This window comes from Podarcis tiliguerta, assembly GCF_965153285.1.
Source record: "Podarcis tiliguerta genome assembly, chromosome: 8".
In the NCBI taxonomy this organism is placed as follows: domain Eukaryota; kingdom Metazoa; phylum Chordata; class Lepidosauria; order Squamata; family Lacertidae; genus Podarcis; species Podarcis tiliguerta.
The window spans coordinates 55601912-55627460 of NC_139541.1; the positions used below are offsets into that span (position 1 = coordinate 55601912).

The 25549-nt window shown below is 48.2% G+C and overlaps 1 protein-coding gene across 3 annotated transcripts in view; it reads right to left on the reverse strand.

Annotated features, from left to right (window-relative positions):
• Positions 1 to 6274: 6274 nt before the first annotated feature.
• The window catches only part of HPCAL4 (hippocalcin like 4), a 39867-nt gene continuing 20592 nt past the window's right edge, over positions 6275 to 25549 (reverse strand). Inside the window, exons 1-4 of one of the 3 annotated variants that reach the window (XM_083453175.1) lie at positions 24039 to 24263; positions 10686 to 10855; positions 9972 to 10187; positions 8394 to 9593 (exon numbers count right to left, since the gene is read on the reverse strand). In XM_083453175.1, coding sequence (XP_083309301.1) covers positions 9396 to 9593; positions 9972 to 10187; positions 10686 to 10847 — 576 coding nt within the window. In that variant the 5' untranslated portion in view covers positions 10848 to 10855; positions 24039 to 24263 and the 3' untranslated portion in view covers positions 8394 to 9395. Of the gene's footprint in view, positions 9594 to 9971; positions 10188 to 10685; positions 10856 to 16425; positions 16579 to 24038; positions 24264 to 25549 lie in introns of those variants that run through there. The other 2 variants (XM_083453176.1, XM_083453177.1) reach the window with 2 other exon arrangements.

Genomic DNA, 25549 nt, shown 5'->3' on the forward strand with positions numbered 1-25549 from the left:
GGCACAACGTAACAAGAGTCTGCTGGAGGAGACCAAAGGTTCAACCAGTCCAGCAATCTGTTTCCTGTCAGTAGGCAGGCAGATGCTCCCAGGCAGCTCACAAGTGGGGCATGGAAGACAGCGCCCTACACTCTTATTTGTCCCACAGGATCTGGTAGACTGCCTCTGAATTAGGAGGCTCCACTTTCATTTCCTCGCCAGTTGCTGCTGATTAGACATCTCTGTGAATTCGCTTTTCCTCCCTCTTCTTTTCAATCTAGCCAGAATAAGCTCTCAGCACTAAAGGGTCTAATTTCTTTGCCAAAGATGGGACAACCACTTTCTGCCAGCTGGATGCTTTGTGCAAATGGAAATGTTCAAGATGCTTAATTTTGCATTATATAGCAGACACAGCCTTCGCAAGGATATGCCTGGGAGACACACCACAGTTTATTGATACAAAATTGTATACTGTTTAATTGTCAAAAGCTTTAAGGCGATTTAGCTGGTTCTAGCTACCTTGATTTTCTGCCTTGCAGGCAGCTCAATGGACTCCGTAGCTCACACCATTCCCTTACTGCCACCTGCCATCCACCTGGAGACCAGCACAGCCAGAGGCACCCACAGGTGTGCACTGCACAGATGCAAAATGAAGCAGACACTGTACAGCTGGTGCAGCTGATGAGGACTGAGCCCTGCTGCATCTTTAAGAGGTGCTGCCCAGAATCATAGAATCATAGAATCATAGAGTTGGAAGAGACCACAAGGGTCATCGAGTCCAACCCCCTGCCAAGCAGGAAACACCATCAGAGCACTCCTGACATATGGTTGTCAAGCCTCTGCTTGAAGATGCCAAGGATGGCTATGTTTGCCAAGATGCTTCCCTCTCCTACATAACAATCCAACCCAGCCAGACCTGCTTGGCTGTTCCCCAGAGAGGCACCCCAGCAGGATCCCTTCACCCACAAAGTGCTGTCAGGCTGGCCCTGGGGACCCCACAGCCCTTTCCTCTGCTGCATCCAATTTCAACACCCAGACACCATCTGGGTGGGTCCCCTGAGAGCCTGTCCCATAACCTCTAGATAGTTTTCACGCTCCACAAAAGATGTGTGCAACATACATATCTTCTACTGGAGGAGTCTATTTGGAACCTTGCATAGCAGCATTTGGCAGGTGTGGGGGTGCAGTCCCCCTCCTCCCCTCAAAAATCCCTGCTTTCGCTTTCTCTCTCTCTCCCCCTTTGCACAAGGCTGGTGTCTGCTCTACCCGGAAGAATGACCAGCAGATGCTTTGATGCAAGTGCCCAATGATAATCCCTGCAGGATATGTGGTTATGTAATGCAGTCCAGTTTATGATATAAAAAGGAGCTTAATTTTCCACGGCTAAAACACTCTCATTAGGATAAAACCACAGTAAAGAAGTTTTCGCCACAGTCACTCTCTCTTTGTCCCCTCCACACACACAGACCCACCCAGCAGAATATCTTTTTCACTAACACACGCTCTGGGCGTTGAACACCTGGTTGGCACGAGGAGCGTTAGGGGGGTGGCATCACGTTTAGTGGTGCAGTGATTGCCAGGGAGAGAGAAAGAAAGAAAGAAAGAAAGAAAGAAAGAAAGAAAGAAAGAAAGAGACAACACCTCTTGCATTTCTGCCTGGCTATGCCACTGTTGAAAGCATGGTGCCTCTACCAAGAAGCGAAGGGGGTAAGGAATGAAAGCAGGGGTTCCCAAATATTTTCCGGCCTTAAACTCGTCTCCAACAACCCCTACGCTACCCTATAAAAAGCACTACTGTATTCAGAACAGAGGTTTGCTCAACTCCCTGAGGAAGACAATAATAACATGATAAATTTCAAAACAGGAACAATTCATTGCACATTTATTCAAAATCCAATTAAAACTGTTTAGTTTAATTAATTAAACAACACTGATGAACTTGATTAAGTGATACCAGTTTTTCAAAGTCTGGCCATCCATAGTGCTTCCTGTTCCTCCTTTAATTCTCTATTGTCCATATGACATTCTCCTCCAAAGTGCTGCCTTCTCACACATTCCACTCCTTCCGACCGGATCTTCTCATATCAGGTATACTCCAAAAAGGAAGGAGCATGAGACAATCTGGATTGAGGAAGGGGGAAGTGTGGGAAGGCCATGATTTGGAGGAGAACAAAATATGGATAGTGGAGAATTAATAGAGGTGTTGAATATTGTCATTAAGCAACAGTAGAAATGGGTTCTCTGATATGTTTGTATACACATATGTAAACACACACACATCTTTTCTCCTTCCGTGAATCTGACAGAGTCTCAGGCCATGCTGGCTGGGGCTGATGGGAGCTGTAGTCCAAAATATATGGAGGGCATCAGGTTGGGGAAGGCTGTACAGTTAGCACCTTGACCAGGATGACAAGGGGACGCAGAAGGAAATGTTGCCGCTCCACTCTGACCCCTGCGTTCAAGCCCCCAAACCATCCTTTTCTTCAAAGAGCCAGCTCCCACTCTTGATGAGCTGTTCATCATTTCTTCCATGACCCAGCCTTAGGGCGATTCCAGACTGCAGCTCTTTTAGAGTGGGATTCAGTCACATACTGGCAAATTCAGGCACTGTTGTGCAACAGACATGGCTGGCCCACCCATGAGGTTACTAGGTAAGGTGACTGCCTCAGGCAGCAGGATCCACAGGGATTCTAATGTAAAGCATTACCCCTCCCCTTTGTTCCTGATGTAGATTTTCACTCAACCTTCCTTTTCTGGAAGTAAGGGGTTTGTGTGTGCCATTTTGTGGTTCGCCTCAGGTGCTAAAATGTATTGGGCCATCCACAGGAGCTAGTATGATGTAATGGTTAGAGCACTGGACCTGGGATAGGTAAAGGTAAAGGTACCCCTGCCCATACGGGCCAGTCTTGACAGACTCTAGGGTTGTGCGCCCATCTCACTCAAGAGGCCAAGGGCCAGCGCTGTCCGAAGACACTTCCGGGTCACGTGGCCAGCGTGACATCGCTGCTCTGGTGAGCCAGAGCCACACACGGAAACACCGTTTACCTTCCCGCTAGTAAGCGGTCCCTATTTATCTACTTGCACCCGAGGGTGCTTTCGAACTGCTAGGTTGGCAGGCGCTGGGACCGAACGATGGGAGCGCACCCCGCCGCGGGGATTCGAACCGCCGACCTTTCGATCGGCAAGCCCTAGGCGCTGAGGCTTTTACCCACAGCGCCACCCGCGTCCCAGGACCTGGGATATCAGGGTTCAAATCCTCACTCAACCATGAAGCTCACTAGGTGACCTTGGGCCAGTCACTGTCTCTCAGCCTAACTTACATCACAGGGTTGTTGTGAAGATAAAATTGAGAGGGAAAGAACTGTGTGCACCACCTTGTGCTCTCTGGAGAAAAGGTGGGATATAAATGTAATAAATAAAATCAAATAAACCTATCCTCCCTGCCCCCAAGTCAGAATTTCTGGACTTACCTGGTCAACTTCTGTTTGGGCTGTGCCAAGGTGTGGGTCCAAGTAACTGAATATTTATCTGTACAATAACTACATAAATCACACACACATAGAAATTGAGCATGCGAGGGAGAAAGCTACCCTCAACCTTTGTCCTTGACATGCTTGCTTTCTCTTTGTAGGGATTTACTTAATTTCTTAGTGGAGGAGCTTAATTAATGTGTTGTTGAGCGACCTTCCCTGCTCCTGCAGTCTGCTGTGGGCCATTTTGGAAGTGGGCCAGTTTACCACTTTGGTGAGAAGGATGGGCCTAGAATTTGCCAGGGAGAGGGAGGAACTCAGAACAAGCTCCCGGTGCCTCTCCCTCTTGCAGATCCAGCTATCTGAGCCCACTGATTCAATTTCACTCCCTTTAAATATAGGTGATCTGCTTCCAGCTGTGGCTTGCTTCTCAAAAGACGTGACAAGGCTTCAAGCTTGCTGACTCCCACCCATGGCACCTTTTTCTGAGAAGCAAAGGGCTCAGTAGTGCCCCCCAAGCGATGCTGCAAATGTATTCTGCACCTTTTCTGTTTGCTGTTCCTTTGCACGTTGGAACATAGAAAACTGCCTTATATGTGGAGAACTGAATCTGGGATTGGAAAACTGAGAGAACCAAAATGGGTGGTTCCTTCCATCCCTACGTGGGACCTTTTGCATGCAAACCAGATCCTCTGTCACAAACCACAAACTACAACCCCTTTTCACATTCCAGATCAAATCATCTCCTGCTGACCAGAACGATTGGACCATTTTGATGCAAACCTTCCCCTGTTCTCTCCCACCAAAGCAATGGGGAAAAGAGGGGAAGAGGAAGGGAGAAGGGCAGAAGTGTTTAACAAGGTGTGTCAAGTAATTTGTAGTGTATTCAGAGCTATAAACAAACTGTTTTGACAGCACCAGCTCACTGTCAAATAGGGAAACAGACTGTCTTGCTCTGTGCTGGACCCAGAACTGTGAGTAGGGGCTTCCCTGAAACCCTAATGGGGAGATAAAAGCTGTTGGTGTGTTAATGCTGGGAGCCCACCTATCTCATTCTCAGGTTGTGCATATGTGTCAATAAAACCAGACAACCGAAGAACACCACAGTCTCCATTAACCTCCTTTCCAAGGAAATAGAAAATCCCAGGTAAGTGCAGGCGTCCCTGTAGTCTCTCGCCACTTGGAGATTGGGGTGTCCACAAACATGATGCATTAAGTGCATATACACACACACATCTTTGCTGGCAGGGATGTTGGCTGAACGAAAGAACAATTGACACAGCTGTCTGGAGGGTTTGTTGCTCAAATCCAGATCCCACAGTGTGTGTGTGTGTGTGTGTGTGTGTGTGTGTGTGTGTGTGCAGGGTGGGAGAGAGTCCTGGGAATCCTTCAACATTGCCACAAATGTTCTCGCAGGAGGGGGAGGCAGAACGTGGGATGGAAAGTGTGATTTGTGCTTCTGGTGAGTCACCCTGAGCAGGTAGGCAGGCAGGCACGACGAAAGACATTGATTCTCAAGGCTGGCTCATCCCTGCGCTAAATGGTGACACACAGCAGCACAGACACGGTTGCAAAGCAGACAGCTCTTTGAGTTCCAGCCGCCCAAACGCATGTTGGAAAATCAGTTCTGCCTCCAGGCCAGAAAAGGATCCCACGTGGGACAGCATCAGATCTGAAGAGCCCTGCCAAAAGGCCCATCTTGTCTAGCATCCTGTGCTCACACAGTGGCCAACCAGATGCCTCTCTGTCAAAGCCTGCAAGCAGGTCCTGAGTGTAACAGCTTTCTCCCCGGTTGCAATTCCTTGGCTCCCTGTCCTCAGGCCGGGAGACAGCCTTTTCTGTAGTTTCCAGTGCCCTCTAGTGGCTGTTAAAAGCCATGCCCACAGGATAGTGTGGCTTTACAGTATTAATGTTGTGTTTTAGGGTGGAGGCCAGCAGAAGTGACAGTGGAGCCTGCGTGTCAGGGGAGGAGGATGGTGTCTGAGAGCAAGTGGGGCCATGCCCCACCAATCTAAGATTGCTCTCAGCCAGCCCTCCCCTTGCCTGCCTTCTTACTGACATCCAGTCCAGGTGAGTTGCCCCAGCTGTCAGCTTCCCCTGCCTTTACCGCTGCCTTTGCGGAACCCAGTGGAGAGGAAGATGGGGACCAAGCCAGAATGAGTTGGCTCTGCCTGTCATTGGCTCTGGCGCCATCTACTGTTGGGCCTCCTTGCCTTCCTCCCTACCAACAGCAGCTGTATCACTTTTCATACTGCAAATGTTATGGGGTTGACTTTTTTGCTTTGTATTTTTGTCCTGCTTTTGTTGTGCTACAGCCCCTCAGACAGCAATAATGCAGGATCAATGTTTAAACCATAACCATAACCCAGGTCCAAAGTAAGGTTTGCAAATTTCCCCTTCATTTCCCCAGTCAGGCAAGAGAAGCTCCGAGAGCCACACAATGTTCATTCCATACTTATGAGAAACTACTCTTTTAATGTGGCAACACCTATTCTCTGGAAATTCCTGCCTATTGAGATTAGGCAGGTGCCTTCATTGTACTGTGTTCAACACCTCCTAAAACCGTTTCTAAGGCAATGTAATTTTACCATGTACATTTGTTTTTTAAAATATGCTGATTTTATCTATATTTTGATAATTTTATTATGTTTGCTGTTTTAAAAGTCTAATATGTTAATGAAAATGTTAACAAATATTTAATACCATTTTATATAAGTTGTGAGGATTATTAAATTATCATATATAAAACTTGTTAAATAAATAAAACAAGTAAATATTGCTTTTTTTCTTTTTCTTTTTTAAGAAAAAGAGGCCAAGTTCTAAACTTCCACTGTGTTGGACACATTTTATTTCCCCCAAGTAATTTTTTTTTTAAAAAAGACTATGTATGTATATATTTATAAACAACATCACAGTTTCTAAACAATTATTACAATATTCAAAAACCACAACAAGCAGACAGGACAAGATCTCTAAGAATAATCTTCAGTTCAGGATGGGGACAATGAAGGGTGGAGGTAGCAGACCTGGGGATTGGCTGTGGGTCCATATTGTGGCTGCATTCAGATGTCATGCTAAGCTAAACCACAGCTTGGTGTTCCAAGAGTGAGCCTAGGTGAGCCTCAAGCCCAAGGACTCTCCACTCTGGTGCAGATGTGAAGAGGTGAGTCAAACCTTCTGCTTCCATTTTAGATTTTGCTTAGCCACAGTTTAGTGTGCCATCCAAACCTTATGGTGCAGTTAATCTTACTGTGGTTTGAATTGAAAGAAGCCAGATTCCTAAATTATGGTTTGAAATCGGCTTGTTTCTGCTAACTATCGTTAAGAGTTAATTTAGGCAGTTTCAGATGACACAGGAATCTGCAGTTAACCAGAAATAGAAGCTTCTGAACTCCTCCATGCAAATTGCTAGAGGAGGTGAAGGAAGGGGAGAGGAGAGAGGAGTGTGTAAGGAGAAGACTTGCTGTGGCTCATCCTCCTAAGGCTAAACTACTGCTCAGCACTAGGTCTGAACCTTGGTCTTAGGGCTCATCTCTATGCAGTTGCACTGCTTTGGAGCTGAGTCTTTGGGAGAGCTCAGCATAGCCAGCCCGCTCCCACCTCCCAGGTCTTCTCCTGCACCAGGTGCCCTGCCAAGAGTGTCCCAAAAAGAATAACAATAATATTTTTTTCCACTTGATTCCTCTAGTTGGCATTACAGAGGATCCCCATATTTATTTTACCCTTCATGTCTTGCTTTCTTCAATGCCTTCTTCTCTTTGCTCAAATTGGGGCATTTTCTTTACGTTTCGCCCACATTTCATGCCTGGAAAAATGGGCTAACGGAGCTTCCATCACAGTGCAAGTTTGCAAAATTGTAAACTTTCAAGGAGTGAACAAGAGGGCACACAGCCCACCCACTCACTCCGGGCCAAGAGCTTCACACAACCACATTGCCACAGGCCAAATGCAATCTGGAAGAGGGGTGGGAGAAGAGGGGGTGGGTAGGGGGGAGAAGAGAGAGCTGTCTGGGAAGCGCAGCAGTGTCCCAACAAAAAGTAGAGACCCCTCCCACCAGGACCCCCCGCCCCAGCAATTCTGACATAGGATTGTTTGGCTCCAAACCAAATCTGTTTTCGCTCAACCAGGGGGCAAAATGCATTCCTCGCCTACAGTAAAATAACAAAACCAAACCCAGTGTTATCTTCTACACCACCAATGCACCAATGAGGCAACCTGAAGCAATGGGCAGCAAGAGACAGGAGATCCTCATCCCCGCTGCCATTTTTCTTCCAGCTGCCACCCTTCTCTGGCCTTGGTGGCAACGGCTTTCATCTCAGTTTTGGATAAACCAAGGACACAGCTGAAAGCCAAAGCCAGGGAGAGTCTTGGTGAAAAGGGAGCATTCCCCCAACCGGGTGCTGGCTACATTACTACATTACATGTGTGTTGGCAGTGTCTCTTGCCTCCGCCACCAAAAAGGTCTAGGGCTGGCCCTGCTCTTCCAGACCGGGGTGATCAGGTCAAGAGTAGGGAACAGAAGGCTCTGGAGATGCTTCTGGACTCCGACTCCCATCAGCCTCAATCAGCAAAACCATCTGTCAGAGGTGATGGGAGTTGGGGACCACCAGCAACACCTGCAGAACCACAGATCTTCTGCATTAGGTTTCTGCCAGCATTCAAAGCTGCACCCTAAAAATGCAAGCCTCAGGTTCTGTGTTTCAAGGGGGCTCCCTTTGCAGCCCCAAAGGGAGTTGTACATAAAATGTACAATAAAATGTACAATAACTATATTTGCAATGCAGTTGAGCATCCCCTACTCCCAAAAAAACCTGACCGTTGTCTCATGTTGGGTGGAAGGAGGAGAGATGCTTCAAACATGGAATGCCAGAATCCCAGAATCCTACAGCATTTCCCCCACCTATCATTGATTCTTCAGCCCTTTTGAAATGCAGGTGTTTCTTCCCCCCTGCGCATTAGTAGATGGGATGGCAAGAGCAAAGGATTCAGGAAGAGCAAAAACAGAACACCCTCCATTTTCAACATGGCCATCTTAGGACAGTGCTACCAAACACAGTGCCCTCCAGATGTTTTGGACAACAACCATCAGCACTAGCCAGCACCAGATTGGAGAATGCTGCCCTATGATTACCCAGAAACACTTCTTACCTCTGGCAATGGCATCCCTTTCAATGGCAGGTGGTGCCACTCTATTTTCAAGGAAGGGAGAAGGAGGAGGAGGAGAGTCTAGAGGGGGAAAGAATACCTTTGACCCATTGCTAGGACATTTCGCTGCTGCCATTGATTATTCATGGCTGTGAACAAAGGAGTAGGAAAGGTGTTGAGGGGAGAAATTACCTGTTCCCCATTTGGGGCTTCAAGCTGAGTGTGTTGGGCAGGGGGAATTACAGGGCAGGGGAGGGAAATGGCTGCCCCAGAGCTGTTGTTCAAGGGGCACATCTGAAGATTACGTTAGAGGGTCACCGGAGGGAAGAGATCTGCCCTAATCCTAAAAGCTACAACTGAAGTGAAGGATAACAGACTTCTGAGGATTACAAGACCTTGCAGTTGTCAAGGATCATGGATATATAGGCAAGCCATCGAAAGGTAAGTTGGCCTGTATGTTCTTGGGAATGTCCGGGTGCAAAGGGGGAGGCAAGAGGGATGACGGGCCCCAGAGATGGTGGGACCAGAGGGTTGAGACGGAAGAAATTCATTCTAATAGGACCTTGGAGAGGTCACAAGAGCAATGGCCAGAGGAACTGTGCAAATTATGAGCTGCAGGCCCCAGGGGATTGCATGGCGGGGCCTTGTTTGGGGCCCAGGAGGCTGTGCGAAACACAGCGCCTCCTGTCCCAGGGAGTGGAGTCTGCAGCTCCCCAGGAGAAGGGGGGAAAGATGCAAGGATGGGTAGGCCAGGCCAGGGGAGGCGGGGGGGGGGGTGAGTTGTGCATTGGGACCCTCCCTCTACTTCTGCATGTCACACTGCAGCAGGAGGACAATGGAAGGGTCACTCTTGGCAGCTTCTTTGAACTCTTCCAGGGTGATCTGGTCATCTTTGTCTTTGTCCATCTTTGTGAAGATCTTGTCGACACGCTGCTGCGGCGTCAACCCATCTTGGTTCATCCTCATCATGATGACGGTGCCCACCATCTTGTAGATGGCCTGGAAGGCAAAGGAGAAAGGACTGAGGACATGGCTCTGTGGCTCAGAGACACTCTGATGTCTCTTCATCCAGGAGATATCTGCTTGGGACTAGTCTCAGAGGGCAGGTGGAGGTAATTGCTCTTATCAGTGTCTTGCCATCCCAGGAAAAGAGCTTACCTGGCTGTCTACAGGAGGCTTCCTATGTAGTGCTCATGCCCCAAATGAGTTTTTGTCAACTTAGGGCCCTCCAGTGGTTTTGGACTACAACTCCCATCAGCCCCAGCCAGCCCTAACATCTGGAGAGTGTTGGGTTACCAAAGCCTGTGCTATATTAATCTAATCCACCAAGGCTGAGGAAGAAACACACCCACAGAGATTGCTAGCATTCTCCCATACCTCAATAATCTCCAGCATCTCCAAGCGTGTTATCTTGCCGTCTCCATCCAAGTCGTACATCTCAAAGGCCCAGTTCAGCTTTTGCTCAAAGCTTCCCCTGGAGGTGACTGAGAGAGCGCAAATGAACTCCCGGAAGTCGATGGTCCCATCCCCGTTCTTGTCAAACGTGCGAAATGCATGCTGGGCAAACTTGGAGGCATCACCGTAGGGGAAAAACTACAAGGAGATAAGATGGGATAGGAGCAGCCATGAGAGGGAAAGCAGCTAGCAGCAATCTGGGAGGCCAGTGGGCAACAGCCGGGCAAAGACTTGGCATAGGCCACCTATATTCGATTCAAGCCTTTTCCAATTTAAAGCCTAGATGGGAAAGCTCTGCTTACAAGCTGCACCAGCATCAGCTGACAATGGCAAGGCAATATTGCAGAACATATCACAAGCAGGTTGCAGAATTCATGCTCTGCTCTTTCCCCTATTGTATTCATGTTGCAATTTCCCAATGTGGAGATCACAGAACCATAGAATTGTAGGGCTGGAAGGAACCCTAAGGGTCATCATGTGCAACACATTCAGTCAGGGAGGGCCTGAGGGTCCCTATCCTATGGGAACAAGCTTTGCTGCTGTGCCAGGCTCAGACAGCAGGACCTCAACAAGGCCCACCAAGGCAGCCCCTGCATCCTTGCACAGACCACGGACTCCCTGCCACCGCCACCATACCTTGATGTAGAGTTGCTGGAATTCCTCCAGATTGAGGATGCCCGTGGGGCAGTCCTTCAGGAAGCCCTTGTACCACTGCTTCAGCTCTTGCTCATTGAACTCAGTGCTCCTCACCAGGTCGTCCAGCATCTCTGGAGCCAGTTTGCTGTTGTGTTTGCCCATTGCTGGTTCTGGAGAAAGAGCGACATGTCGTCAGCGATAGTAAACCCCTGGCCTATGTGCAACGGATATAACAGTGTTATTCCCTTGTTTGGCCCTCTGTCACACTTCCCTTCATCAGGGGACTCACAGCATCCACTGGAGAAAAACATACATTGTCACACAGCTCTCCCCTCCATTTCTCTGCCCCTTGACCTATCAACCCACATATTGCAGGCAGGGTCAGACTAATAAAATTTCCCGTCTGAGACAAAGGACAAGATGGCATTACACATCCTTCCTGTATACAGAGAATGACTGATTCTTTCCTCAGCGCAAGCATTCTCAACTGCACCTGCAGGGAGCAGGCTAGTTTTTTGGGGGGCGGGGGTGTGCAGGACATGTGATGTATACAGCACTGCCCCCCAACAAAGAGGAATAGCTAGAGACAGCCTCAGGGGAACAGTTGGGGTCTGCCATTGCTGCCCCTCCAGGACTGACACCTGAGGTGGTTTCCTCCATTTGGCTAATAGCAGGACCGGCCCAGACCACAAGGAAAGTCACCAGCTCAAAAAAGGGTGCTATCCCCCCCCCCCGACTTCCTATACAGTTTAATAGGCGGCCTATTTTGGCAGAGATGACGAATCCTCCATCGCCAGCGAGGGCTCCCACGCAGCCTTGGCACTTCCTCGCTAGTTCACTCTGAACAACAGATGGCTGACGGGAAGGCACTCGCTTCTGCCATCCTTGCATGGGGCTCTCTCTCCATTTCTTCCCTTGGAAGTTAGCTCAGAAAAAAAGCCCCTGCTTGGATGAGTCTCTCTCTCACTCGTGACAAACGCGGCCTTTTGTGCACTGTTACAGCACGACACACACGACACACACACCATCCAATGTACCATACACGGAAAGCACTATTATGCCGCTTTCAAGCGTCACGGCATCTCCCGAAGAATCCTGGGAACTGTAGCTTGTTACAGGTGCTGAGAGTTGTTAGGAGACCCCTATTCCCCTCACAGAGCTACGATTCCCAGAGTTCCCTGTGAAAGAGGGATACAAGTAACACTGGAAATTGTAGCTCTGTGAGGGGAATAGGGTTCTTTGGGGGAAGATATGGCTGTTCTGGAATGGTAGTTCTTTAAATGAATGTCTGTTCCGTGTGGCTGATTCTTATGTAAGCAAGCATCAGACTGCAGCCCTGATGGTGCCCTTAGCGTTCACATGTGCAATAATGCCGTTCTGCCCTGAACCAGCGCCTCCCATTGCGGCTTTCTTCCAACCTGTCTCCCTCCTCTGCTGCCCTCACCCCCCCCCGGCCCCCAGCAGCCTTGGCAGGCAACAGGTTGGACAAGGATGCAGTACAAAGATAGGCACGAACCAATAGCCTGACTTCGTAATTGGAGTTTGTGTTTTGAAGAAGGTGTCAAAAGGTGGAGGCAGGTGACCCCCTTGCCCACATCCCCCTTCCCCACCTGCTCAAGCAAAGGAGATGCAAAACCCTTCCCTTCCCTTGCCAGTTAAATTCCCCTCTGTCACTTCTCTCTCGGTGCCAAGCATGTTTACCCTCCCCTCTTGCATTTCAAGAGATAGTTATTTTGTTGACCTTCAGGGAAATCAAAGGCTGGGAGGAGAGATTCCATCATTCGGTTGGGTTTTTGCTCTTGAAGGCAGCTGGGATCAGAAGTGCTTCCGTGCAGCAGTTTAGAGGCAGGCAGTGTTGTGGTTATTTGCTGCACTCACACAACCTTGTCCTCATAAAACTGCCATCCCATACCCCCCCCGGCCCCATTTAATCCAAATCCAGGTTGTCACTGGTTTGATTTTGCTATTGTCGTTTTTTTACTTATCAATTTTTCCATGGAAATGGTAGATCCAGATCAAATGGGGAAATAACATACATTTTGATGAGAAAAATGTGATATGGACACGGCAAAGCTTGCATGCAGGAGCAGCACTAAGCACACAATAAACTGCTGTGTGGTGAAAAAGGTGTGCCAGCCAGCAGAGAGGAGTGGGGTGATATGGCCGGAGACCCTAACAGGAAGCCCAATTCTTTCTTTGTCTCTGCCCAGCTATTACATCCAACACAAATCGTGTATCCATGCAGCCTTGCATACGCACAAGAGGTGGAGAAGTGGGGAATATTTTCTGCAGAGAAAGGTTAACATAAGAGCCCAGCTGGAGCAGATTAAAGGCCTGGTTCTGCATCCTGCTTCCGACAGTGGCCAGTCAGAACCCCCCAGGAAGGCCAGAGACCGCCCTTGCCTTACGATTCAGAGGTAGGTTCCTTCTGAACACACCAGCTGCCTCATCCTGAGGCTGTGTCCACACTAGGGCATTAATGCATGCACAGGCCAATTTCCCCATGTGCACATTTGTGTGCCATCATGCACCCATGAGTGCTTTCAGTCTTGATGTTTCCAGTTCACATTGCATTTTTTGTATTTATTCCTCCTGAAGGACCCTAATAAGCACAGAAGTAGCCGGTCCATCCTGGGGTGTATTTGGGCTGTGTGCTGCTGTCCACCCTCCCTGAGTTCCAGCCCCTTTGCAGACTGAGTAATTGAAAATTGGTCACATCTCTATATATTTATCACCAGAAAGATGGCTCACCTCCCCCACCTCCGCACTCTAAGTCTGTGCTGTTCTCGCTTGTTTGCACACACGAAGCAAATCTTATGGTTTGGGTTTTTTGTAAAAAAAAAATAAAAATAAACAGCTGTTTTGTGCTAGAGCAGTTTTGCAAGAAAGAGCTGCATTTTTATAATACAGAAATAAAAGAAAATTGTCACACATGCAGCATCCTTCCCTTTGGGCTGATGGAAACAAAATGGGAGTAGGCACCTAGCGAAATGTCACAGCACACATCAAACCCACCCACCCACCCTGCATTTCAGTCTCTGATGATGGGAGGGAGGCTTCGCAGCTCTGCCTGTAGATGCCCTGGGGCATTAAACCTGGGAACGTCTGCATGCAAAGTATATGCTCTAACCACTGAACCATAACACCATTCTATAGAGTTATCACAACTAGCAGCCACTGATAGTCTTATCCTCTATGAAGTTGTGAGCCTCTGCCATGTCCCATTCCTCCCCCCCCCCTTCCACCCGTCACCTGCTTTCTAAACAAAAATGCTCCAAATGTTGTAGGTTTTGCTCATGGTGCAGCTGAAAGACTGCTGGGTTTGGAGGTGGGCAGGAACTGTTTAATTTCCAGATCAAGCAGCCTGAAAGCTCACATCCGTTTTGCCACAACAAAATGGGACATGCATTTTAAAGGGCTCTGAAAAGCTCTATAGGTGACATGATGCGTTGCACTGTATTCCACCCTCAGGCAAAATGTTACATATCTGTATAATGCACACAGGCACGCACTTGTGTGAATAAATAGATATTTCGAGAAGAGGGTATCCTTACTTCCAGACTGAGGAAGAGCTCTGTGTAACTGAAAAGCTTGCAGCTACATTGCGAACCTTTGCCAGCCCTAATAATGGCTCTGTTCCACCGTCTCTGTAGATTTTGCTCTAACAGACCAAAATAGCTACCTCTTTTGATTAACAATAAAGAGATTATGAATAACAGCTTCCCTTTCAGGCTTTTCTGATTCCCCCCCCCCCCCCGACTCCTTCACTGGGGTGTTATGTTCAGGAGGAGATTTGGGGCAGAGAAGAGAAGGGGCAAGCATTTCAATACCCATCCTTGCTACACATAGCAACGGGTGCTGAGGCTGCCATGGCAACAGCTGCACTGTAGTGAAATTGTTCCTAGCAGCAGCAGCAGCAGCAGAGCACATCCCCGAAGCTACCAGCCAACTCTTTCATCCTTACATATCTCCCCATTTGTTTCCCCCATCTTCCTTCCACAGACCTTTTTTGATTCAGTCAAAAAAGGCCCCCTGCCCTCCGCACAATTAAGCCATTTTTTTCATTTTCCTTTGGAGAAAGAACAGAAATAGAAGCGAGCAAAAGCATTCTGATCCCACCCCGCAAGCAGTTATTATGTTACGCCTTCTCTATGACCCTCAAGCACGGCTTGTCTCCCCACATTCTAAAACCAAGCTGCATCCAGCTGATATGCATTTCGGTGCTCGTGTCACACGAAAGGGCTGCCCAACAGCTGCATACAGTATATTCTCATTCTCCCTCTTTCAAACAGGGATGGGAAACCTGCAGCCCTCCAGCTAGCCCCAGCCAGCATTACCAAGGGTCAGGGAAGCTAGGAATCATTTCCCAACAACAGCTGGAGGGCCAAAGGTTCTCTACTCTTGTCCTTTAAAGCAAAAGCAAAAACCTGTTCAGGCAGCAAGTTCAAGAGACGAAGAGGAAAATCAAACCCACCGGCTACTTTTGCGCCAGATATTACTGGTGAGCTGTAAGGGTTTGGTATTGGAGTGCAAACAAGAAATTCATGGAAGGGAGCACCTGTTTACTTTTTCAACAGGGCAGCCTTCCCCAACTTGGTGCCCTCTAGATGTTTAAGACTGCCACTCCTAGCGACCCCAGCTAGACAAGAGTTGCAGTCCAAAACACCCAGACGGCACTAAATGCCAGAAGGCTGCAATAGCTGGTGTTGCTTCAAGGTCATGTCACTGGGCTTGTCTGCATGGGAACATTCAGAAGAGGGAATTTTTATCTCCCTTCTCCCCTTTTGCTTCTCTCCGCTATTAAATCAGCCAAGATTAAAACGTACCCAGTAAAACTCAGGAGGTAAATGCTGCATTTTTCACTCTATTTCTAAATGTGGTCGAGGATAAGACATTTCCCTTTGAACTCAGGATTCTACTCTGTTTCTCTAAATTCTTCTGCTTTGTTGGCTAAGTTGTGCTTCCATGGCAAGAACCCCTTAGCAACAACAGCTGTGCTGGCTGGGGCTGATGAGAATTGTCCTCCATAACATCTGGAGGGCACCAGCTTGGGGAAAGGCTGATATAAATGTTGCCAATATTTTTGGGAGCCAAAATAAAGGTGAAACTGGCTAAAAGAAAATATAGGTTTAGGGGAGCGTATTTCAGAACAGGAGGCATCAAACTGAGCGTTTTGCCGTCTGTTGGAAATGGAAAGGAGGGTGACTTCTTTAAGCCAGCCTTCTCCAACCTGGCACTCTCCAGATGTTTTTGGACTTCAACTACCATCAGCCCCAGCATCATTCAACTGTGCTGGCTGGGGCTGATGGGGGCTGTAGTGCAAGCTGAAGCCAATCATGATGGCCCTCCAGAGAGAGTCTCTCAGCCATATGCAGCAACGACACTACAGACGCCACAGAAGAAGACATTTCATTCCTTGTCATGATGCTCAAATCTCTCTCTCTCTCCCTCTCTCGCTCTCATCTCACAAACACACTTCTTCCCAGGGTCAGACACCAATTCCTACCTTTGTCAACACCCACCATGGCAGTTCCTGAAGCAGACTTCACCTTGTTGCATGATAGGTCTGACCCAGAGAATGTAGTGCCCACATTTCTGGACTGCAGACAGGGAAATCCTCTCACTCCCCCAAATTAGAACCGCCTGGGTGCACCCAGTCTGAGAAGGATAAAAAGTCCTCTGGTCCTGCTACACATAATGGCCACTATACACTATGGTTGTATTTTTTCCATGCTCTTACCTTGCTTATTGCCACACGTGCCTCTGTCTATTTCTTTCTCGCAATGCACCAAAGCCTCTACTGTGAAGCGAAGGCAGAACCAACAGCTGGGGTGTGAATGCAGATTTGCGGCTGGACTCAAGGAATCTCTGTCTAGTGTGTGAGCTGCAGAAATTTGCCTCCCTTTCTGGTCGACACACAGCCCTTCTATGCTGGCTGGGACAGGGGGAAATTATTTGCATAAGAGAACAGGAAACCTGTTGTAAAGGAGGCACCATTTGCATGACCCTCTCAGATGCAGAACTTAGCCTGGGAAAGGTGGCTTTTTCAGTTACCTTGAAAACAGAGCAGGGGTGGGGAACCTGTGCCCCCCCCCCACTGACCCTCCAGCGCACATCAGCCTCAGCCAGGGATTATGGGAGTTGTAGTCATGCAACATCTGGAGGGCCACAGATGTTCTCCACCCCAGGAGAGGGTGAAACGGCACCAATGGATTTCAAAGGTGCTCCTCTTAATGCTCAAAAGCTGATCACGCCTTCAAAGCTGGTCAGCGCTGACATTGGCCCCATTAGCTACACTAGGGAATTCCTGATGTGGAATTCCCACCATGTCTTTACCTGCCCCATCACCTGATGTCACACTTGATGCCAGTTATTGGGCAGGTGGCTGGGATTTGGGGGGTGGGGAAACAGCCTCATGAGTCTAATCAACTGGAAGTCAATATCCTACTGCTGTTTTAGGAGCGGGAGGAGTGAGGCACCATTTTGAAGAAGATCTACTTCTGTTCAAAAAGGGATTATTTGTCCCAGTTCTAATGTGTAGATTAGGTAAGGATGAGAGGTATGGGATGCTGGAGAGTGGGATGGGGCAAGAGGCACAGAGCTAGCTAAGGAGCACACGCACACATTATGGCAGGGCAGAAAGCTCTGTGAGGTCTGGAGATTTTACACCTAACCGCTGTACATCCTATCTGAGCCCTCCTCTGAATCCTAAGCCTTAAGCTGTTAGACGTTTTCTCTGCAGTCATGAGGGGCAGAAACTTAAAAACAAAGAAACAATCAACCAGAATAATAGAATTGCACAGTTGGAAGGGGGCCCAAAGGTCCAACCGCCTGTGTTGCAGAAACCACAGCTAAATAATCGCTGACAGATGGTCATTGAACCTCTGTTTAAAAACCCTCTAATGAAGGATGCACCTGAAATCTACGTTTTTGGGACCCACTCTATTTCTGTGAGTGTTAAGTTGCCCTAAACTGTTTTTAATATTGCATTTTAAATTATTGCAACCCACCCTGTGACCTTAGGGAGAAGTAAGGGTAATAAATTAAAACCACCACCACCTTCATCATACCTAATAAACCAACACCTCAAAGATGGAGAAGGCAGGTCAGTGAGGTTTCAACCCCTTTCTCTTCCCAGAACCCCCAGCAGGAAAAAGGAAGCTCCAATATAGGTGGGTAAGAATCTCAAACTGGGCCAGAGATGGCTTATGAAAATGGGGTTGTATTATGGGAAACCTTAGAGGACAAGAAATGTCCATTGCCCTCAACAAGCTGTAAGTTAATCATAGAATCATAGAGTTGGAAGAGACCACAAGGGCCATCGAGTCCAACCCCCTGCCAAGCAGGAAACACCATCAGAGCACTCCTGACATATGGTTGTCAAGCCTCTGCTTAAAGACCTCCAAAGAAGGAGACTCCACCACACTCCTTGGCAGCAAATTCCACTGTCGAACAGCTCTTACTGTCAGGAAGTTCTTCCTAATGTTTAGGTGGAATCTTCTTTCTTGTAGTTTGGATCCATTGCTCCGTGTCTGCTTCTCTGGAGCAGCAGAAAACAACCTTTCTCCCTCCTCTAGGTGACATCCTTTTATATATTTGAACATGGCTATCATATCACCCCTTAACCTCCTCTTCTCCAGGCTAAACATGCCCAGCTCCCTTAGCCATTCTTCATAAGGCATCGTTTTCAGGCCTTTGACCATTTTGGTTGCCCTCCTCTGGACACGTTCCAGTTTGTCAGTGTCCTTCTTGAACTGTGGTGCCCAGAACTGGACACAGTACTCCAGGTGAGGTCTGACCAGAGCAGAATACAGTGGCACTATTACTTCCCTTGATCTAGATGCTATACTCCTATTGATGCAGCCCAGAATTGCATTGGCTTTTTTAGCTGCCGCGTCACACTGTTGGCTCATGTCAAGTTTGTGGTCAACCAAGACTCCTAGATCCTTTTCACATGTACTGCTCTCAAGCCAGGTGTCACCCATCTTGTATTTGTGCCTCTCAATCACAGCAACAAACAGAAGGAAACACTAACCGGGATGTCAGATGATAATTGGATGCAAGGTACAGTTCTCCACCAGTGCCACGAAACCATTAGGTCTGTTAACTACAGTTAAACTAGGTTGACTATGAATTCCTTACATGTACCAGAGTTGCTACATCAGATGCAGAGGTAACTACCAAGAGTGACAACCCTCAATGACAAGGGGGGAGTTGGAGAGTATGCATCAGATCAGAGGCGAGACACAGCTGAATGTGGCCATCCCCAACCTGGTGTCCTCCAGCTGTTTTGGCTACATTTCTCATCTGCCCCAGCCAAACATCTATGGTGCACCAGCTTAGGGGAGGCTGGCTTAGAGAAAGCATTCTGCCCCATCTGCAACAGTAGAACAACACGGATCTGCCTTGCAGAGGTGTTGTAAGTAAGGATGGAAGGATCTGTCAGTTTCCCTTTTCCCAGTTTCTCATTTTTCCAATCTTACATGCACTTCTCCTGGTTTATGCAGCAATTTCTTAAATTTCTTCTTTTTTCAAATCCTCATGGAAATTCTTCAGCATTTTAGTGCAAATTTCTCCCAACAAATACATTTTTGCCTACAGTTTTAACTTTTTGCAAGCAATTTCTCCTACTATAATGCATTTTGTATGTTGCTTTCACTGGTATTATATTCATTTGTATACCCATCTCTCCCTAATATATGCATTTTTGTAATCATCGGTTAGTTAGAGAATTGCATTGCAAAATTCAGATATGTGTGAATTTTGAAGGGTGGTTCTGTATTTTGATTCTCATGCTGTTTCGGAAAGTGTGAATTTGATACATTTGGTTTTATAATGAGAGCTGAGGGCTTAGCCACACTTCCTCTTGTCCTGCTGCTTTCCCCCACTCTTTAGTGCTCAATCACAACAAATGGCATTTGTGTTTTCTCCAGATTGACAGTTGCTCTGATTTAGAGCTAAAGAGCAAGTTTTCCCTGGGAAAGGAGCAGGACATGGGGCAAACCACTGAAACCTGTGCTTTCTAGGCACCCGACAAGCAGAGGTTTGGATGAGGCCTGAATCAAACTTCTCCTCCATCCGTCACTGTAAGGATTACAAGATAACGCATGGACACTGGAGACTCTTAAAGCATTATACAAACGCCAAAGATTATGCTTTCTGCCTCTTTTGTTTGCTGGGACCCTGTTCTGATAGGAAGAGAAACTTCCTCAACATCCACCCATGGAGGGAAATAATTTATTGAAGTCCTTCCACTCTCCCTGTGCCTGTGTCTGGGAAAAGCCCTTAAAGTAATCTTCCTCATTTCACAGAATCATAAAATTGTAGAATTGGAAGGGACCCGCATAGGTCCTCTCGTCCAGCCCCCTATAATGCAGGTATCTCAGCTAAAGCATCCATGAGAGATGGCCATCCAACCTGTTTTTAAACCTCCAAGGAAAGCGAGGCCACCACCTTCTGCGGGAGACCATTGCGCAGTTGAACAGCTCTTAACTTCTTTCTTTCTGATGTTTAGTCAGTACAGTGGTACCTCGGGTTCAGTACTTAATTCGTTCTGGAGGTCCGTTCTTAACCTGAAACTGTTTTTAACCTGAAGCACCAGTTTAGCTAATGGGGCCTCCTGCTGCTGCCGTGCCGCCGGAGCACGATTTCTGTTCTCATCCTGAAGCAAAGTTCTTAACCTGAAGCACTATTTCTGGGTTAGTGGAGTCTGTAACCTGAAGCATATGTAACCTGAAGCGTATGTAACCCGAGGTACCACTGTATCTCCTTTCTTGTAACTTGAATCGAAGTCCTTGCCTCCAGAGCAAGAGAAAACAAGATTGCACCATCTTCCATGTGGCAGCACTTTAGATATTCGAAGATGGCTCTTATATCTCCTCTCAGTCTCCTCTTATCCAGGCTAGACATACCCAACTCCCTCAACCATTCCTCTTAAGGCTTAGTTTTCAGACCCTTGATCATCTTAGCCGCCCTCCTATGCAGACATTCCAGCTTGTCAATAGCCTTCTGGAATTGTGGTGCCCAGAACTGGACACACTACTCCAGGTGTGGCCTGATCAAGGCACAAGAGAGTGGAACTATTACTTCCTTTGATCAGAACACTATACTTCTGTTGATGCAGCCGAAAAATAGCATTAGCTTTTGTTGCTGCTGCATCACTATTGGCTCATGCTAAGGCACCCAAATCCCTTTCACATGTACTCCTTGGCAAGCCAGGTATCACCACATCTTATAAGATGATTCTTTACTATGGGACAGGAGCCCCTCGTGCACCCAAGTTTTATGCAGCATCTATATGATGTCAATGTCATCAAAATGCCAGCCTGCATCTCTCTCTTTCCCCACCCTATTTAGCCTTTATGGGGGAAATCCATGCCTGAGGTGTATCTCAATAACTTGTTCACAGTATTGAGCCCCCATCTGCAAGCACATCCTGCCCACCTCCAAGATCTCTCTATATCCCTGCTTTGCTTGCTCATTTTTCTAACTGGTCTCAGGCAACTTCCTCAGGAGTGTTGCTAGGTCATTAAAGGACGTGGGACTCAGCCAGTCTATAACACACATTTGCATAACATATGCATATGCTAATTTTTTAATGTAAGGATGCACATATAAACTGATTTTCAGCTTATATTTAAAGTGGGCAGGGTCAGACAATCCTGGTGCAAAAGGCCCAGGGCTCAGGTCCTTGCCTAACAACACCCCTACCACTTCCTCTTTAGATTTAAAGCAAAAAATACTTTGCTCCAGCCTGCTATCCTCCCCTTGGAGGTGGATTTTGCAAAGTGGTGGGCTTTTATTCTGGAAGCTGCTGTTTGGCCACCTCCCATTTCCCCATCCTATTCCAGGTGGCAAATCTTGGGGTCTTAAAATTCAGCAGCACCCTGTGCGATGCCAAAACTCAGCGGTCCACCCCGCCTCTCACCTTCCATTCTACATGGTTGCAGCACCCACTGTGACTGAACCAGTCGCACTTTCCTAATCTGCCTCTGCTATTTCCCTATTTGCAGAGAAGGGAGTCAACCTAGGGCAGCTGCCCTCCTAAGCATTCTTGCACAGAGGTCCCACAAAATCAATGAAAGTTTCCTCCAAGCAAACCTGCTGAGGACAAGATTGCCTCTAGGAGAATGGAGACCAACAACCTTTCAGTAGTGAAAGTAGAAAGTCCAAATAGCCCCAGTCATATGTGCTAATAATAAACATGAGCCACAACCCACTGGAAAGTTCTCCTGCATGGGCTTATTTGAAATGAATGGGAGAAATTGTGAGCTCAGAGGCACACCAAGATTTCTTCCAAGGTTGGAGGACTGAACCCAGAGCTCCAAACCCCACACTTCTTCCTTTCACAAAAATGCTTGATCCCTTACGAAACCCCTCACAACTCTGACTCTGGGTTCTATTTTGCAGAGGACTGGTCTTTATTTGATGCCTGCTACTCTGGTCTTAGTTCTGGCTTGTAAATACTCACCTATGGTGAATAAGACAAACCTCTGGGAGACCAGGGCTGCTTCCAAGCAGAGAAGTGTTTTGCGTTCTGAAAGAGAGTTGGCGCTTTCCCTCTCCTCAGGCCATTGGTGTGCCGTAAATGGCTTCAGTCAGCCCTGCGTTGTCTAGTAGGTTTTGCAGACTTGCTTGCAAAACCTGTATTTTTATGGAGGACAGAGAGGGAATCCTGAAAGCGCAACCGTCTACTGACCTCTCCAGTTGTTCACTTGAATGAGTAAGACAATGTTTGTGTGTGCACAAAACCACTGGCCTCAGCTGATGTGCCAAGGCTTTAGCTCCAAGAGATTATTATGTGCACACTCAGTGTTCCTATTTAAGTGCCCTTGTCTTCTGGTACTTCTCCCAGATAAATCATTAGCCCTTTTAAGGGAAATGTCAGGATTCACCTTTTCCCTCCCAACAAATCCTGGCCGTATTTCTGCTCTTCAGGGTTCAGCCGCCCTCTTTTGGGTCATTAGGTCTCTGTAGGCAGAATGGCGACCTTTTGACTTGAGTGTACATGGGTGTATCAACACATGCACAACAGCCTCAAATACCCAGGCCCTGTCTCCTTTTGAAGGGTTCTTCAAAACACCTATCCAGTATTGCTGAATGTGAATGTGTCGAGCACCCGCTTTTTCACAAGTCCAGGCAGATCCACCCCAAGATTAAATGCTCTATTGCATGTTCTTAAGAAACTGCCAGGGCCACTTTGCTTAGCAGCGCCTGCTTCAGAGGCTGTCACAGGAGAGGTCACTGCAAAGTGAAGGAACACAACAACCTCCAGCAACCTGTGGGGGTTGAATGGTGGGGTGTTCAGGCTCTGCTGTGTGAGAATGGGGGGTGTTGCAAGTACAGGCAAGCATTCCTATTTTTGTCTGTGCAGTGTTGGAAATCAGTGCAGAATGGGCACAAGGATTCCCCCTCAGTCTTTGGAGAGCACAGTCAAACTGCAAAACTGAATTGCCGGTTCCCTCTTCCTGCCCAGAGAGGAGGCCACATCACACACCTCCCCCTTCGCTTCCTTCCTCCCTCTCCCCATCTGCTAGCTCCTAAAGGCAGGAACGTTCTCCCTCTACCACCACCACCCCCCCCCTCCACTGCAGTGCCAGCCACTCTGAGATTTTATACGCTCAGACACGGAATCCACAAAGTCTGTTTTCTTTTCAAAGGGGGTGTTGAAGAGAGAGGGGAAGAGAGATAATTTGGGGAGGGGGGATTGCTACAGGGGCATCAAGGGGTTTGGATGGAGGGAGTATGCCAGTGGGGCGCACTGTAAGGAGGGTTTCATCTGAGCCAATGTGCAGAACCCATTTTGAATTCCACATGCCAGCCCTAGAACATGCAACGGTAGAAGCATCAGGTCATGGGTATCCCTAAGCATGTGCAGAGAGCTTTTCCTCCCAGGCAAGGGAAACCATCCCACTCCTATCTGTTTGGGATTAGGGTGGCAGGACTTCCAATAAAAGTTGATCCCAACCCCCCACCCACCCACTCACTTCTCTGCCGAGGAATTAAGCATATTTTAAAAGCATCTGGTATTTTCCATCGGTTTGGGGTAAGATAGCTTTTCCTGGCATAATTGTGGTGAAACAGGTGAGTGGACATCACTTTGAAGCTGTGTGCTTGCTAGACACCTGGGTGATACCTGCATCCCCCTGAATTAAAGGATAGACAACAAGGAGATGCCCTGACCAGAAAAGAGAGGACAAAACAGATGCTATAACTGCAGCACTGTTGATAGCACAAGGATAGTGGCTTGGGATTGTCTTCCCTGTAAAAGCATCAACACACACACAAACACACAAACCCCATTGCTCTTCCCAAACCCATGGGACTGCTGGGGTCACCAGGGCTGTTGCTTACCTTGGTGGGTCTGCCTGCCCCCAGGGGATGCCCACCGCAGGTGCGAAGTTTGAAGAGCAGGAGGGAGCGCTTAAGCCATCCACTGAAGGAGATGCTGCCTGCTGTTTTGACTGCTCCGCTTGCTGCTGCTGCTGCTGCTGCTGCTGCTGCTGCTGCTTGGCACCTTCTTCCTCCTCCTTCACCTGCTCTGCCTTCTGAATTGCTTCTCCGCCTCCTCTTGTATCAGTATGTGCTCCTCCTAGCAGGGAGAAGGGAGGGGCCCCACTGGCCTGCCTCTCAGCCTCATTGGCTGCAGCGAGTGCCTGTCAATGCACACTGCTCCAGGTGGGGCTCTGCCTTTTGCTCCTATTCCTCAGCCCAGACCAAGGCTGAAAGGAGAGCTGCCAGGGCACGGTGCCTGCCTGGCATCAGGCAAGTCCCAGCCTGCTTGCCTGAAGGGCGCTCCCGCCCGACCCTTTTGTTTTTGGACAACGAGGGATGCTCATAAGTCACAGTGCTGGAGACAGATGCATAGTGCTTGGAGGAAAGTAATTGCAGCAGACTGCCAGCCCCAGTGCCGAGGCTCAGTTGCTGCCTTCAGGACCCAGAAGCCCTTAGACAGAGTTGGAAAGACATCCTCTAAAAAGCCTCAGCTCTCCCTGATCAGGGTTCGTTCCAGCCCTTCTTTAGCCTGATACTCACATACAGTCACAGTTACATGCTGTGGAAAGGGGCAGAAGGGCAGAGCAAGCTGCTTTATCCCCAGTCAGTCCATTGCTCAATCTAGCTTAGTACTGCCAACACTGACTGGCAGCAGCTCTCTGAGGTTTCAAATAGGGGTCTCTCCCAGATCTGTCTGGGAGATACCATGGATTGATTGATTCCTGCATGCAAAACATGTGCTCCCCCACTGACCTACAACCACAGGGTGAGCTCCCGTTGTTCGGCCCCAGCTCCTGCCAACCTAGCAATTCGAAAGCATGTCAAAGTGCAAGTAGATAAATAGGTACCACTCTGGTGGGAAGGTAAACGGCATTTCCGTGCACTGCTCTGGTTCGCCAGAAGTGGCTTAGTCATGCTGGCCACATGACCCAGAAGCTGTCTGTGGACAAACGCCGGCTCCCTTGACCTACAGAGCGAGATGAGTGCCGCAACCCCAGAGTCATCTATGACTGGACCTAATGGTCAGGGGTACCTTTACCTTTGGCCCTCCAGATGTCATTGAACTACAACCCCACCACCCCTGGCCACTAGCCATGCTTGCCGAGGCTGATGGGAATTGTAGGCCAGCCCCACGTGGAGAGGCAGAAGTTCCCCATGCCTGCTTTAAAGTAAAGTAAAGGCAGTGTCTCTGCACATGCTGAGAGGCACTCTTGACTTCCAGTCTAAGGATGTGTTGGCACTGAAGATATGCAGTGGGGTGACTCCTGACTAAAGTCACATTACATTTATAGCCCACCTTTCTTCAAAGAAGCTCAAAATGGTGTACATACTTCTCCTCTCCTCACAACAACCCTGTGAGGTGGGTTGGG